This window comes from Mytilus californianus, unplaced genomic scaffold, assembly GCF_021869535.1.
Source record: "Mytilus californianus isolate M0D057914Y unplaced genomic scaffold, xbMytCali1.0.p SCAF_3, whole genome shotgun sequence".
Taxonomy (NCBI): Eukaryota; Metazoa; Mollusca; class Bivalvia; order Mytilida; family Mytilidae; genus Mytilus; species Mytilus californianus.
Window position 1 is genome coordinate 43,902,757 of NW_026262679.1, and position 17,627 is coordinate 43,920,383.

The window sequence follows — 17,627 nt, forward strand, 5'->3', positions numbered from 1 at the left end:
AAGAGGCGAATTAGATAAAATAACGAGCACCAAATCATAATATCATACTTTACGATGTTGATGATGTTAACCGAAATCAGAATATTGCCTCTACATTCAACTCGAGTGACTCCGTTTATCTGTCAAAAGCATGTGTACACTACATTTATAAAAAGATTTTACAACTGCACTGGTAAGTTTTTTTTCCATATTTGGCAACTATTGGTTTATAGTAAAAAGAGAATTTCTGTGTAGTTAACTATATAGCTACTTGTTATACACTTGTTTCTACATGTATATGATGCACAATGAGTAAAATTATATATATGCCAATGTTGAGATAAGCAACCAAAGGACAAGCTCTATATAATGCACAATACTATAAACAAAAAATGTCATCTGCAAGAAGGAATACTAAATAAAAAGACCACAACAAAAACATCCATTGTGTCACTTTCTCTCATTTCTCCTGCTTAAAACACATTGAAAATAGAAATTACATATAAGATTAAATTTGCTTCACTCGAGAAACAATTGTTTTAAAGAAATTTAGAATCTGACAATATACAGCCTTTCCTTTGCTGATCTAAATTTTATTCTCAACTATCTAAACTTCAAAGGAGTAATTCATTTTAGCTAATATGGATTTCGTTTTAACAAATATTTGGTAATTAAGTATGTAGAGAAATGTTTTCATAATTTCATAATTTTCAATAAATTCATTCAAACTCAAATCTTTATTGTCATTACACAATACATTTATAGCACAACATAACAAAATGAAAATAAACAATATCAACAAGATCCTTTATTAAATGTATATAAAAGTAAATATTTCAAGATTTCCCTGTTCTCATTTCTATAGACTGTTTAAAAAAGGACCAAAGCTTTTTTACCTGAATGTGTGATCTTGGGTTGAGGATATATGTAATTTTATCTGTATCATTCAAGGCTATAAAGTGTGTGTTCTCATTTATCAAAAATCAAAATAAACTTTTCTAATGTTACTCTTAATATCACAATATAAAAAGAAATGAATTTTATTTTCATTTTTTTTTGTTTTTTTTTTTTGAAGTTTTTGCATAATCTTTCTTCTCTTGGCATTTTAAGATATCTTCACTTTTTTATATAACAGTATAATGTTTTTATTTTTATTTTCTAAATTCAAAGAGCATTGCTTCGGATAAACACTGAAACAAGACGACTCCTGAAAAACGAAGTAGAAATTCCAACTGAGGTTATGGTCAGAGAACGAAGAGTGACAGAATTCTACAGATTATCTAGACAATGGCAGTATCAGTGGTACGGATGTAATGGATCGTAACTTTGTTTAGGAAAAACCACAGACGAAGCGATAATCGGTTTTATTGCACTGACTAATATCGCATAAATTAAAAGTCAACATGCTTTAAAATAAATGGAGAATTTTGAGGAAATGTATTCTAGATAAAAAAAAAAACCCAAAGGGCTATCTGTATACAATAGATATTAATACCAAAGAAAAGAAAAATTATGATATTTGAGACAAACTATCCGGATCAGACGTGAAGATTATTTGCTTTATATATTCATGACCAAAAGATCTGTTTATGTATTACGTTGCTTCTATTTGAAAGTCGTTTCCTAATATAGACTGTTTTGAACTGATATCAAAATATAATGTACGATTAAACATATAGACCCTCCATTTAAATAACAATCTGTGTGTGGGTACTGGGGCTTAACGGTTACGTGTTATCCATATTAGCCTTAAATCAATGGAAAAAGCAGACGATGGCAATATTTTTAAATTCTTAAATTCATGGCATGCGCAGTCAACCTAAAGTGCCCACAGGGTACCGGAAAACACTAACGCTTATAGACGATGATAGATGAAGAAAGGAGAGAGTTACCTGAGACCGCCCTTTATGATTCAAGATCATTTTTCAACAGGTATGTAGTTTTCTTCCTACCCACTGGGTATAATAATATGCGCATTTATATAAATCTTTTGTTTATATTTATCCTCAAGTGTATACATGTACAATGTTGACCTACAGTAAATATATATATATATCTAATAAGTTGACCCGTTTCGGTAATGTAGTAGATATAAAGATAGGTAAATATTTTTTTCTTCAAAATATGATTTCCTTTGTCTGTACATACATTTACCGCATGTAGTAAATTTTACGTAGCAATGTTTAGTCTTGCTGATTGATCGATAGAATATATCGTGGTTAAATCTCCTGACATGTAAATTCGTTCTATTCCAGAATTTTTGTTTTTAATTGTGATAAAACTATTTTATCAATATTCCTCAATCGATTATTGAGCTAATACAGTATAAATTGTTTCTTAAATAAGAACTATGTTATTGACAAGATCTAGCGACTGACCTTGTAAGCGCGCCGTGTTTCCTTCACGTAATAAGTGCATTTGGTTAGAGGCTTAAACACTAAAACCGATACACAGACCTGTCAGACTGATGGCTCAAACTTTGAAAACCCAAAACCTTTATCCGAAAAATACTAATATGATCATATATATACATTTCTTAGAAAATGTACAAAGAGCAAGATATAGCACGAGAGGAGTGTATAATTTCTGGTCTCCAACACTAATTTTCAGTTATGGAGTACTTTTAAAATTTTAATTTCTTTCCCCCAAAGGCAGTACATATGTTTAAGGGCGATTAAACATGCTGTAATAATGACAATGTGTTATTGTTGCACCTGGTGACATTTTGCATTGTCTATTTGTCATTCATTTTTTTGCATCACATGTCACATGGTAGTTACATATGAAAAATGATCAGACATTACTAATCAAAGAAAATACATGTATAATGTAACATGATTTAGAGTAGAGAACATTAAGACTTATAAAAATAAATGTAGTCAAGACAAATTTTTAAGAAATGGTTAAACAAAGAGTTTACATTTCTTGTACCATTAAGGAGATGGAACTGCGTTATATTGATTGATCTAAGTCACCGGATCTTAGGGCATGCAACTTTTGTTATTTTCACTAAAAGAAAATCAGTTTATTTTCCTCTTTTTATCGAGTTATTCTAATTATTTACACAATCTTACATTGGAAACAGTTTACATGTGTCGCCCCTCTATTTCTATTTTCTAGTAGAAATAGTAAACACACATTAAATAAAAAAAATATATAGGCTAAGAGAAAGACATTTTATTTTTATACACTTTCGCTTGTAGACAGAATAATGAACTTGGAATAAATTCTGTAAATCTGAATGACCTTTATATTTGAATTGTTGTGAAAGTTCTTATATGTGACACCCCTGAAAACATTTCTGGATCCGCCACTGCCTACACTCCAAGCGTTTGTTATCTTAAGCCCGGTCTGAAGAATCTGAATTTATTTTGTCAGGATTTTAGTTACTTTTGGTAAATTCAGCAATTTCAAAATGGATTTCTTTAGATATTTTTTCAGTCAATGTTTGCTATAGGCAAATAAAAGCTACTGGACGCTCTACATATCTAAATCTGAACAGAACATAACTAGCCGCGAAGAATATGTCTAAATGATAATTGAAAGATTGAGCGAGACGTCATAAAGTTTTTTTAGTTCCCTAAGGTCGGTTAGGATCAGAATGACAATTTCAATTCAAAATCTATTTCTATTGTGAAATGTATCAAAATGTTTTGTTTAAGAACAAATGACAAATAATCCAAATACATTACTCTGTAATGCCAATCCATTTATAATTAAATGTCTGTCCCCTCAGATTTTGTTGACAATCGTTACTTATATTTAAATGCTACCACAGTTTTCTTCTTAAATTAAAACTTTTTAAAACTTAAGCTTTTGTTATTTTTTCTGTTTTTGAGTTTTGCTTTGAAGCTTACTGCATCATATAACCTTTTCAGACCTAAGCTTGTAGCACAAGAGGGATAACAATTCTCAATGAACACATGTGCCAATTAAAATCATTGAGAATAAAATGATATCTCCTACGCAGAAAAAGTTTAATTATTCAGGTAAAAAGCACTTATAAAGGCTACTCTTAAAAAATTGTTTGTTTGCGGTTTCCTGGTTTCTGATATGAACATGGTAGTGTAGGTGTTAAAATTACCACATTGCAATGCAACTCTGCATTACGATAGTATGAAACTTTATATTTGGTAGACCCTTTTTTTCTGTTTTTTGTTTTTTTAAAGGTGCAAACAAATTTTTAATGGTAGCAAAAAAGATGCATGCAATCATCGGAAATATAGTTTCACTGGCATAGGAGACAGGGAAGGGGAGTAGGGACAAGGGGGCAATCACACACCCCCAAATTTCGAGGGTAGGGGCGAAATATTATTCCCCTCCCCCTTTTTGTCAAAAAAAAAATGGAAGATGAGATGCAACGACCAACTCCTAGACTATTAGCAGATTAGACGATAGAAAAGTTTGGTTTGTTTTTTTTTACTTCTCACTTTCTGAATTCTGCCCCCCCCCCCTTTTTTTTTAGTCCACTCCTGCGCCACTGAGTTTTATTCATTGCAGCTTACTGCAGAGCAAAGTTTGTCAATGCCTTCATTCTTCTGTGCATGAACCTTATCGCCTTGTCTAGAATGAAAATTTATGTGCTTGAATGTTTAACTTTAACCTTTACACTCTGCATGTTTTTATGAAATACATGTCTTCACTTTGTCTTGTTTATATTCATTTCCATTGAATAGTTCACACGATGTTCACAATCTTTAAATTTCTCAGATTGTTTTAATGTTATATAACGTTACGGGTCTAGACATTGAGTTTTTAATTTGACTGGAATAAGGAAAGGCTAGTGGTTGATATTAGGGTATGAATTACTTAGGACACGGTATATTACCATTGGTCAGGTGATGGTCATAAAACTAAAAAGATGTTCAAGTTGTTTAAATTTTCATTCGAAAAGAGAGATATACATTTTGTGCTGTGGATATTTATGCATGTAGGTCTTTTGTCAGGAAATTCTTACATCTACATATGCGCTTTATCGACAAGGAACGGCAGACTATACATGTAAATTGATAAGGATGTGAGATAATTGTTGAACACCTCATCTAAAATAAATGATCAACTATACATGTTTGAAAGGAATCACTGAACTTTACGTTTGAAAGGAATCACTTAACTTTAAAATAAGTATGTTGTATTTTTAAAACATCACTAAATTCAGAATTCATTTTCATTGTTTACATTGTATGTTAATCATACCAAAATTTACTTATATATTATACGCTTCGGAAATTTTCGTATATAATGCATGTGAAATTCATTTCTTTAGAGTCGAAGGTTATATATGGTGATTGGTAAAACGATTTGTATGTAGACGAGTTATCATTAAAATTTAATAAATTATCAATTTAACTGAACTTACGTTTTATTTTTAGACGAGTCTGTTGAAAACATCATAACAAACCTGGATCAGCGGATGGTGTTCAGTGGTCAATCCAGTTCACCGTATGTTAAACGAAATATCGTACTAGAAGAGTGCTCCTTCGTAGAAAAATTCCTTAAATGTATCATATGTGAAGAAGTTTACAATCATGACGACCGCCAACCAAAGCTTCTTCCATGTCATCACACATTGTGTCGTATCTGCATCATCCAAATGTTTATATCTGAAGCTGAGTATAGAAGAAGCTTAATTGACGATCTTCCAAACGCAGTGACGATTATCTGTCCTCAGTGCTCTAAAAGCTTCATTTCTACACAAGAAGGGTTACGACAATTACCAACTGACCACCGAGTCATACAGCTTCTTGACTTTTTCAGTAATACAGACAGACATACCGTACAATATTGTTTTATACATGAGACACAACCGATCAATTTCTTTTGTGAAAGTTGTATTAAGCCAATCTGTCGTGATTGCACTATTTTAGATCATACCGAAGCCAAAGGACATACAGTGCGAGATTTAGACGGTGCATTGAAGCATTATACTCCAATTGTAGAAGCAGCAATGTCCGACTTGCAATCTGAAAAATCTAGTCTTAAAGAGAAACGTGAGACGCTGGAACAATCAATTGAAACATTTGACAAGGCAGAACAGGACGTAGTAGAACAGGTTAGAGGATCATTTGCTGCTCTGAGAGCCGCATTAGAAGAGAGAGAGAAACAACTTATCGCCATGGCAGAAAAAGAAGTTGGTAACGAGAAACAAAAATTCCGAGAAAAAATCGATCTAATCGATAAAAGAACTGAAGAAGTCGGTGAAAAGTATCAAGAACTACAGAAATTAAAAGAAGAAGGAAATGTTGAGAAAATGTACAAAGTTACACAAAATATATCGGACTACAAACCCCCAAGCTCATTGAGAATTAGGGAGATCGACGATGGTATAATCACTAAATTTACGTTCAATGATCGTGATGAGAAATATATTTCCAATCGATTGCAGAATTACGGTGATATTATCACCAGAATGGAATCGTCCAGGAGCTCTGTAAGTTCTATAAGCTCTACAAGCACTACAAGCTCTACAAGCAGTAGTTATACTCCGTATCGATACTCCTATTATCGACCATGATATAATTTGGACTATCCATACTCTTGCCTTAAACTCTTGGTCATAATAAACTTCGTCCATGACTGCTTGCATTTACTATACATGCTATATTTACCTATATTTTAAGCTTAGGCATCCAGAAATTCATCTTATAATAAAGGTATTAATTCGACATTTTGTTTTGTATGAATAATCTATATGAATAAAAAGTGTTGTGTGGTATACTGTGGATTCATTTATTTTCGTGGGTACCAATTTTCGTGGATTAAGGAAAACTTACATGTTCGTGGATATTTAATTTCGTGGTTTTGCTGAAGTCTGCATACAAGCCTATAGAACATTTGTTATTCGTTGAACATTTAATTTCGTGGTTCACCTGTACCCACGAAATCCACGAAAATTGGTATCCAACGAATAATAATGAATCCACAGTACACGTCAATGGACAGCAACCCAACGACACAAAAAAAATATTAAAACATTATAGAACATCATCATCTAAATGGCTCTAATTATAGAAATGTTAAAACCTTCTTGGACTATCTTTGCGTGTGGAAGTTACAATCACAGTTTAGTCAAATAAGTTGATTTATTGGCTTGCAATAATTAAATTGACTGGTACGCGGACTACGATATGTATTATCGACATATTTGTAGTAATGTAAAAGTATAATGCCGATTCAGTGTGCTTAAACTAAGTCTTGACTCTGGAATACATGTAACATTTGGCAGGTACGCACCAGTTAAAAAACGTAATTTTATTTTACACAACCGAAAATATATGCGATTGAAATTTGGTATGGCATTCTCATGATTAATTCGTCGAAGTCGTTGTTTTCCGTCTGCAGACACACGTTTTATTTCACTCATTTTTTTTTTATATCTAACTGGGATTTAACGGATTGATACTTGGCACAAAAAAGGCTTGTAATGAGTTTTGTGTCTTATGTCGCTATCCGTTTCTTTAGATGTCACGAAAGGTTAAAAAAAGTTCTCATGTAATTTTGAATGGATTTTTTCATTGCTATTTATTCAAAATGGTGTTTTAGTACTTTGTCAAAGATGACGGTATCAAATATTTTTCATAACGATGTGGAAATATAAGTATGGAGACACGTGGCAGTTAACGTTGAAGACAAATGCAAAATCAATGACAACACTTTTAGTGTTTAGAAAATCATTTATTTGAAGAAGAAGAAAAAAAAACTAGGATGAGTAGGGCCTTTTATAGCCGACTATACGGTATGGGTTTTTCTCATTGTTGAAGGCCGCATGGTTGCCTATAATTGCTTACATAGTTGTCTCATTGGCAATCATACCACATCTCCTTATTTTTATATTATTCAATTCCTTCTTGATTATGTTCCTTTTATTAATGGATGCATATAAAATACTGATCACTTTGGTGCAGAAATGTTATTTGTGACTTAAAAATATGAAATATTAACATGACTTGACCAGAAATAGCCAGTGCACATAACGTCAAATCTTAGCAACCGGTCTTACTCAAAGATACATTTAAAAGACATTTAACTCGCATCATTCCAATTAGAAGAACAAAATCATGTGGATTGTCACCTATATCTAATTAGACTGAGTAATTAAATTTAAAGATCTCAAAAGGGGCAAATTTGGCAGTATGCAACAAGGTCGAAATGGCATATGAAGACAGAATGCAACGATATATTACAGACTTACGTATTGTGACCTTGTAGAGTATGTTATTAATTTGATAGATTTACGATACACTTTTATTTTCGACTTCAATCGTGTTATCTGATTCGGATTGTGTGATGCGGAACATTTATATTATTATATCAAATTGTAAAAATGGTGTCAACATGCTGCATATCCCTATAGAAGTATATATATTTATATATAAAAAAGAATAATATTGGTAAAATTCCATGAAGAAGACAATGGATATTTGTCAAAATTGCCCACTTCTTTCATTTTCCTTTTACAACGATGAGCCGGTAGACAATGGCATAACGAACATTTGAAATTGAGAGAGTAGAATTTTGGAGAAAATTTGATTTGTTAGAGATAATCAATGCAATGATGAGTGAAAATTGTTGGCATTAGAAATTAACATCAAAGTTAAACAAACACCACACATAGTGTGATAAAAATATCAAAGCATAATTTCGTATACAATGGTTTTTAAAATTAACCCGTTTGTCCCGTTTAGTATATGCACTATGTAGATATTGTGCTATTTAGATATTGTACTATTCAATTTCATACATATAATACTAATGTTAACAATAGTTAATTATTGGTAGAATGATTATCTTGAATCGGTTGTAATACGATACAAAAGGAAGTTTAAATTTCGTCTTTGGTATATACCATATACACCATGAATTCCAAGTAGTAAGGTAAGCTAATATGGTTTGAATTATATCAATACACAGCGAAAAAATGTGGAAAAATTTATATATCCGATAAAATATATTTACGGCTGAGAGTTAGTCAAAATGAATTAAAGATGACGTATTAATATCATAATTACATGAAAAAAATACGATGCTACATTTATGTAATTTGCTATCATCACATAAATAATCGACGTAAAGTTGATAACGACCTTCCTTTCTTTAAAAAAAAAAGAAACATTTTTTTTGGCCGTGTGTTTGCACTTTAATCAAATTACATGTTGCCGTAAACCCGTCCTTAATCTTAGGTCAATGCATTTATTCTCTCATAGGATAATTGTAAACACTTAAAACTGAGCAACAAGAACCCAGTGAACTCATGTGCTACGGAAGGGTAAGCAGTACCTGCTCCACACGTGGCACCCGTCGTGTTATTCTTGTGAAAAGTAGTAAGGAGTCATATCCATTTATAAGCATAAAAATAATGAGATTTGGTATCATTGCCAATAAGACAAATATCCTTGACATGACGTGGATGTAAGTAACTGTAAGTCATTATACGGCCTACAGCAGTGAGCAACACCAATACCGTATAATCAGCTATTAAAAACCCCAATATGACAAAATGAGAAAACCAACGGTCTGATTTATAACACAAAATAAACGAATGACAAATAGATCTATATATATCCGATTCCAATCAACGACAATCACTGAATTACAGGCTACTGACATGGAACAGACACATGAAAAAATGGCGTGGTTAAACATGTCTGTGAGCGTTCAACTCTTCCCCTAACCACGGACAGTGGTGTATCCACACAACATGAGAATACACTGTAGAAATTAGTTGAAACTGGGTTGACTCATCAGATTAGCACGTGGCACAAATACATCTATCATAAAGACAAACGACTCAAAGTACCGATCGAAGAGTACTCACAGTTTCTGTAAGCTAGTCCAAAACTGATAAATAAATCATGTTCTCCTCTACTCGGGTGTCAATAGGTACACATAGCAGTAAAAAGGACATCTTCTATACAGCATGACGTGAAGTAAAAGGATAATGATAGATTCTGTTCGTTCTTCTTGACCTGTCCCTTGATTGAACTAAATCAAACAAGGAACAGGTCACTACGAGTTCGCTGTTGAAAGACACATCTATCAAAGATAAACAAAATATGTTGTCAATAGAAAACAACAATTTGGTGGCATCAGTTTAGTTAATTTGTTGTGTTCTTTTTTTAGTAAGTATGTTTTTCCTTGAAAAATCCTGCATCCGTACCTGGTAAAAAAAACTAACGGATTCTGTTAAAATCATGATAGTAGAGTAAATTGTACATTATTTAGTATTTTTAACTGCGATAAGTGAAAATATAATCTATAAATAGTACATCAATTGAAAAAAACAGTCTGAAAGAAACAGTCTGAAATAATTTATAAATTGTAAAATAAACAACGTTTCACGCTAGTATCTTCACACAAAAATATCTTATATGGATATAAGGAGATTTAGGGTATATACTTCAATGAGACAGCAATTCAACGACAAAAATGATAATTTTTGCTTACATGGTTTACTTCTAGAATGTTACAGTTTTAGTAGTATCTGTGGAAAGTATATCGTCCAGTCATTATCGTACATCAGAAATTTGAAGCAATTAAAACACTCATCAAAGTTACCAGGTATATTTGAGATGTTTGATATTTTTCATGTCGGGGCCTTTTATAGCCGATTATACGGTACGGGTTTTTCTCATTGTTGAAGGCCGTACTGTTGCCTTTAATTGCTTACATCCACTTCATTTGAACTTGGGTGGATAGTTGTCTCATTGGCAATCATACTACATCTCCTTATTTTTATATGTAATCCAGAACGCCAAACGAGCGTTTCGTCTACATAAGATTCATGAGTGCCGTTCGAATTAAATCAACCACGAAGTTAAAGAGCATTAAAAAGCGAAAATGCCGAAAAGTAGTGACAAATACGGCTAAGACATTCCATGTATGGAAAGACCTTAGTGTTTCAAATAATTCAACAGTTTATAAATAGTAAAATAACATGCCAAACAGTAAATGAAGTGCTGACTACTGGGCTGGTGATACTCTTGGTAACTGAACGTTGACCAGCAATGTCATCGACCCATCTTTAATTCCTTTTGAATGGTTGTAAAAAACTCACCCAAGATACATGTCTTGTGAAAATTAGGTATTATTAAAATAAATAATTTCCGACATGATAAATTGTTAAATGAGATAACTTAAACGCTCAAATATTCAGTAAAGTAACTTTATGTCTTAACATACAAATATGGTTACCTTTCTGTTCGGTTAGCGTACTATTGAAAATGCGTTTGAAACAGGAAGTGGTCGATCACGTAACCCCTAGTGTGGTCGATCACGTAACCCCTAGTGTAATTTTATTTGCATTGAATAACTGATGACTTTAGAAGGGTAGATATAAAGTAGGCAACATAACGGGTATGTGTAAGGCAGGATCACGTTACACCCGGCACAAAAATTACAGAACCAAAAACCAACGCTTTCAATCTTATTATCAATCTTCAAACATGCATAACTTTTATTGTACTTGTGAAGAATTCCATATGTAGAGTACAGCACAGTTCTGAAGATGTGAAATGCCAAGCACAACATAGACATGACGGACACGAAAGATGTTGATTCTATATGGATGAAGTGTTCTGATGATGGTAAAACAAAACCATGGTTTGTAATATCCGTAATTGGAGATACAACTAGTATTGTTCCCAGCACTTGGGAGAAATCAGGATTCCAGAGTAGTTTGATAGATACAGCTAAAGGAGCAAAAGGTAATTTACTGATAACGCTTCAATTTTTATATACAAAAGTCGTTTATTTTATTTCCTATAACATTTAATTTTTTTTTAACATGTTAGTTACCCCAAATAAAAAAGAAGAGGATGTTTATGATAAAGCTACATTTGGTAAAAAAATATAGGGAACACTCAACTTTCTTTTACAGTTCAGGGAAATATATGTATGTAATGAATGAAGGGGTTAAATGTGAAAGTGAATGCATTGCAATGTGCTGTAAACAATAGTTTTACAAAGTTTCAAATTTAACAAAAATCGAGATGGGCTGTTTACTGGTTTAACACTCTCATATGCACATACTTCAGAATGTTGGATCTTTCACAAAGGCGGAAAAGGAAAGCTGAGTGAGACTGTAAAGAAAGCAGTAGAGAATTATAGGGTGATGACAGGGCAGCGGATTCCTGATGATGATAGAACAAACAGAATGAAACATTTCGATATCTGGAAAAATGTAAACAGAGCCAATATCAAACTTATAGCTATTCAGTCCACTGAAAAACGACCGTCTGTGAGTATAATCCAAAACGAGAGAGATAATTAATGACTTTGTATAATGAAAACACGAGTATTATAAGTGTCAATGAAATCACGAGTATTATAAGTATCGAAAAATGATGACAGAGTATGAATGTGTGCATATAATGATTTGTAGCTATGCAGATGCAAACAAGTATGGTACATATTTTACTGACATAATTCTATGCATGATAACGCAGTTTTAGTTTTCAAATTCTATAACTCTATATATCTGATACCCTTTAAGTTTTTCCAACTCACATGTTGCTTTTGTCTTCATGGCATTCATATGTTTTCTTGTTAAAGTTTTTTTGGTACAATTCTTTACACCTTTTTGTAAACTGTATTTTCTTTTGAATTCAATATGTATGTCAAAATGCGTAATGGTTACAAATGCAAATGTAAATGACAATGTTAAATGTCTCATTACGATAACCGAGGGTGAAGAATTCTGTGAAAAATAAAGAATTCGACGTTAAGTGAACACAGCTAGATGTGTGTGCTCCAACGTTTGAGGGAATTACTTCAAGAAGAAGAAGTCTTACAATCCACTTCAGAAATACTTACTCGTAACCATTCCATACATTATCCAAGAAACGGTTCGGTTTAGTGTTGCCGTTCAAAATTTATATGCATTTCTGGAATTATATAGATATAGAAACCGATTTTAGTTCTTCAGTTATTAAAGAATTTTCAGCAATTTGGATGAGCTATAGATTAACAGAATGACCTACATTGACCTTCATTTCATTCCATCTTTTTTTCTCATTCGATGTTGGAGTATTATCATTCTCAAAATAAAGGCACAATTTTAAATTATTTTTTATTATGTTGAAGCACACTTTGTAAAGTTTGCAAGTTAATTGGTTCAATTTATACATAAATGAAATCCAATTCAGATAATATTTCTTTTTGAAACATTTCATTTGGTCACTTGAAATGTTTAGATATGGAATTGTTCAAAAATGTTAAAACATCTTTTCCTTCCAATTCCGAATGAATTTTGAAAAAAAATATAAATCGAATGCTTTTTGGGTGTTTTTAGGCATTTATGTATTTATAGCCCAGCATATTTAAGCAAAAGTTTTAAATCTGAGTTTTAAAATAAATCCTTAAAAGTTTGAATGCAGAAACATAGGCATGCATATGACCTTGTCCACTCTCAAGAGTAGGTAGTTAGATGGGGAAAGGGGGAAGCAAATCTTACCGATCCTGTTCAGGTTAACATATTATTATTTTAATGTGTGCATTTTATTTGAAAACAGATTTGGATGCGTGATATTACTTCTCTTTGACAACGATACGTGTGTATTGATTTCCAAATGTTAACTGAAAAATATTTCTTGCAGTCAAATTCCAGTATAGAAAGTGACAAATTCGACAAACATTTTGAGATAGCAGATGACAAATTTGCAGATGTTCATACGAACCTGCTAAAGAAAATTGGACATGAAAGGGTGAAAATTATGAAACTGCAAAAGGATCTCAGTAAATATTTAGTTTTAATCAATTCATCTTAGTGCTTTTTTGCTGTGCAAACCATTTTTTGTATGTCTTGGGTATACTATTTACGAACCTGTAATCTAAATTAATTAATGTTCACACAAGTTAAATTTGCTAATTAGATAGTAACCCATAGAAGATTAATTTACCTTAAACTATACAAATCAGCATTGTTCGTAAACCTGTCCATATTCAACTCTTCACGGTAAATTTTGTGGGAAGATATCGTCAGGTCTCTAACGGATTTCAACTCAAACCATGTACATCTAGCAAGTTATTTTTTTGGCACTTAGTAATCCTGATAGCAATCGAATGTGATAAATAGACCAGTTTGTCGGAGAAGAGGCTATATAAAGATTAGAAATATGCAAACAATAGCGTTACAACTTGGCTTTGAATTAGATTAATTATTAAATGACCCTATAGTGTTCAAAATTATACAGTCCTGTCTCTATTTATTATTCTTTAATTTCTCCATATCACTCTTTGCTTCCTTTGAACTGCGTTGGATAGAAAACGACCTTATGCAAGTGCATGTATACATGTATTAGACTTTGATTGATTTTGGAACATTCAAATACTAGAAAAGAAGACGAATGTTCGTCTGTTTTGAAGGGTTCTTATAACAACTCTATTTTCAAACAGTTACCTACTTTGCATAGAGATTTTTTCAAACCGAAATGGGTTAACAGATGTGTTGATATTCATTTGCATAAGGTTGATTTCTATTTGACACTGCTCCTTTATATATCTGATATCCTTTGTATGTACATATTGATGTTTTCGGTCGAAGAGCTTATTGATATATAAATGTTATTATTTGTTAGATTTACGAGTTATGAATTTATGAGTTTTGAATATCACCATGGTTTCTTTCTCCTCTACTATACTCCGTATCATCTCTAATTTGTTAATTTTCACCACATTTGTGTTCTTCAATGCTTCGACGTTTAGCAAAGAATTCCGCAAAAATCGGAACTAGGTTGTTTGGATACCTCCAGGTTTTATTTTAGTTGGTATATTCAAAATGGTTTTATTAGTTTTGAAAATCAGTAAACTTCTGCTACCTCTTACTTATTGGATATGAGGGTTTTGCGATTTGTTTGTTTATTCCACATTGGCTAGAGGTATAGGGGAGGGTTGATCGCTCACTAAACATGTTTAACCCCGCTGCATTTTTTCACATGTCCCAACTCAGGAACCTCTAGCTTTTGTTGGTCTTGTGTTTTTTTTTCAATTTTGGCTCATTCGTATGTTTGGAAGTTTAGTGAGGCGTCCATTTCGTTGAACTAGTATATACTATTGTTTATGGGCCAGCTGATGCCCGCCTTCAGGTGCGGGATTTTCTTGCTGCGTTGAAGACCCATAGGTGACATTGGGTTGTTTTCTGCTATGTGGTCGGTTATTGTCTCTTTGAAACATGCATCCCCTTTTTCATTCTCTATTCTATTGTTCCATATTGAAGGCGTCACCGTGACTTTGAGATGAGGAACAACAATAACAGTACTGTTCCTTTGCTTTTAGCTTTGTCAAGTGCATGTAGGCATTTCGTGCAATGAATTTATTCACTGTTTCACATTTTTTCAATATTAATACAATTTACATCCTCCTTTTAACATGACTGTGATTTAATGCAGCTATCAGGATCCCAGTGATAGTGATTGTAGCAGAGGGAGATATAAAGACAATCAGACATGTAGATCAGATCCTGCAACAAGGAATACCGGTAGTTATAATAAAAGGTTCTGGAAAGGCTGCAGATGTTATATCAGAGTATCTTATATACGGGTAAATATTTACTGTGTGTCAGATTTTATATACAAAATTACCATAATGTTTTCCTCGCTTTTATCGTCACACTTTCATGGAACATTATGGTGAAAGGACAAAGAACAAAAATGTTTATGTCTATTTGAAAAATAAAAAAAAAGGTCAGTTGACAACCATATCTATTTAACATATGTTTTTTTAGAAATGATTAAACAAAAATTTCTTTTTTAACTAAAACATTTTTCGTCATTACAGTTGAATTGTGGTCAAATTCCAAAAAGCATGCATATATTTGATATTAGCATTAGGTTGACTGACCCGCCTGAATTTGTTGGATCAAATTCAACACTTATCCGTTGCATTATCTTGCCGAAATGTCTCGCTTTGGTTATTCATTTTTTAGTTTTAACTGCAGGGATTAATTTACTGTCAATTAAACATTTCACGACCGTCTTTGGAATACCAAGTCTTATAATTCGATACACGTATAGCCTTCCGCATTTAATTTAATTGTAATGTTAGCTCTGAAAGACCCAAATCAATGTCATCTTGCTTCTAAATGTGTACAGAATACCGCCATTTTCTTAATACATTGTTACATATGGCCATTTCTTTGTATACCCGTTAAGTATTTTAAACAGTATGTTTTATATTCGAATTTGGTGAAATGTTAAAGTATTTGATTTTTGAATCTGAACAATTAATTTTCTTTTGATATAGTGTTCAAGATACATTTGAAAATTTGCACTAATTTGATGTTTGACCGTTTTCAGTGAGGATGTATTAAAGAGTACAGCACCACTTTTGCTCGGTACATACACACATCAAGATGATCTCATGAATATTGAGTTATTGATGAAGAGTATTCAACGTCAAAGTCATATGGTAAATAAATTATATTTAAAGTTATTCTGTAGACCATCAATGTCTGCCATACCTAGACAAAGGTAAACTACTTTCGCCTTGGTATATCGATGTGAGCAAATGTCTAAAAATATATGTATTTACAAATATGTACGGTTTATTAACAGTCTTTACTTTTCTTTAACCAGACATTATTTTCTAATGTTCAATAACTGACTGTGTTTACAGGCCTTATTTTATCCTGTGGATAAGCAAAGATTTAAACCTTGAAAGTTTTAAGCGGCAGCATTACCTTAATTATCAAGAGACTGTTTTGTTTTTATTCGAAAGGGCAACATGTTTTATGCTTGAATTGTGAAACAATGTAGAAAAGCATTACATTTATATTCAATTATTCTATTCTATATTATTTTAATTTCAGATATCTATATTTGACGTTAAAGATCCAACGCAACGTTCTTTATCAGACACTACTACAGATGCAATTTTACGAACATGGTCTATAGGGACAACAAACAATAGTCTACCGAACACACCAAGTCCAATAAACATAGATTCCATTAAACAGACAGGAAACAGATCCAGAATTCAAAATGAAAAATACCCTATACCAAACTTGAAAGAAATCGCAAGTAATTGTCGACCTTTTGTATCATTAATCATTTACAATGGAAAGACATTTTAATGACGAATGTGCGGCCCTATGTTTCAATGCAAAGTTCGACAGTCTCAAAAAAACCCAATCATATGAAAATAGAAAAGATGTGGTATGATTGCCAATCAGACAACTCTCCACCAAAGACAAAATGACGTAGGAGTTAGCAGCTATAGATCACCATAAGGCATTCAACTAGTAGCTAACCCATAGAAAGCTATAAAAAAAACCGAAATGACAAATGTAAAATAATTGAAACGAGAAAACTAACGGCCTGGTTTATAAAAAAAAACAATAAAAGTAAAACAAATATGATACACAGCAACAAACGACAACCGCTGAATCACAGACTCCTGACTTGGGACAGGCACATACAGAATGTTGCGGTGTTTAAAATGTTTGCAGGCTCCCAACGCTCCCCTAACACGAAACAGTGGTATATCATCACAACAAAAGAACGAACTATAAAAATCAGTTGAAAGGGCTTAACCCACAAGACATATACAAAGCACAAAAACAACTAACAAAACCACTAAAGACACAAAGTAAAATAAGAATACCTACATATTTCTAAACAAATTGAATGCAAGCATGACCACCCCTCCCCCTAAAC

The 17,627-nt window shown here is 32.5% G+C and overlaps 2 protein-coding genes across 4 annotated transcripts in view; both read left to right on the top strand.

Moving 5' to 3' along the window:
* The first annotated feature begins 1,759 nt into the window (after nucleotides 1-1,759).
* LOC127734639 (tripartite motif-containing protein 2-like) lies at nucleotides 1,760-6,644 on the top strand. Of its 2 annotated transcripts, XM_052244624.1 has the most exons (3): nucleotides 1,799-1,911; nucleotides 3,858-3,968; nucleotides 5,352-6,644. In XM_052244624.1, exons 2-3 carry the CDS (start codon nucleotides 3,932-3,934, stop codon nucleotides 6,491-6,493), a joined length of 1,179 nt encoding a protein of 392 aa, XP_052100584.1. In that variant the 5' UTR covers nucleotides 1,799-1,911; nucleotides 3,858-3,931; the 3' UTR covers nucleotides 6,494-6,644. The 2 variants fall into 2 exon arrangements, with proteins under 2 accessions (XP_052100583.1, XP_052100584.1); XM_052244623.1 differs by lacking the exon at nucleotides 3,858-3,968 and having other exon boundaries at nucleotides 1,760-1,911.
* A 2,125-nt stretch (nucleotides 6,645-8,769) lies between these two features.
* The window catches only part of LOC127734634 (transient receptor potential cation channel subfamily M member-like 2), a 33,025-nt gene continuing 24,167 nt past the window's right edge, over nucleotides 8,770-17,627 (top strand). Inside the window, exons 1-7 of one of the 2 annotated variants that reach the window (XM_052244614.1) lie at nucleotides 8,770-8,853; nucleotides 11,449-11,681; nucleotides 12,012-12,214; nucleotides 13,572-13,710; nucleotides 15,363-15,513; nucleotides 16,269-16,380; nucleotides 16,781-16,991. In XM_052244614.1, the coding sequence (XP_052100574.1) occupies nucleotides 11,510-11,681; nucleotides 12,012-12,214; nucleotides 13,572-13,710; nucleotides 15,363-15,513; nucleotides 16,269-16,380; nucleotides 16,781-16,991 (988 nt within the window). In that variant the 5' untranslated portion in view covers nucleotides 8,770-8,853; nucleotides 11,449-11,509. The remainder of the gene's footprint in view (nucleotides 8,854-11,448; nucleotides 11,682-12,011; nucleotides 12,215-13,571; nucleotides 13,711-15,362; nucleotides 15,514-16,268; nucleotides 16,381-16,780; nucleotides 16,992-17,627) is intronic. The other variant, XM_052244615.1, reaches the window with a different exon arrangement.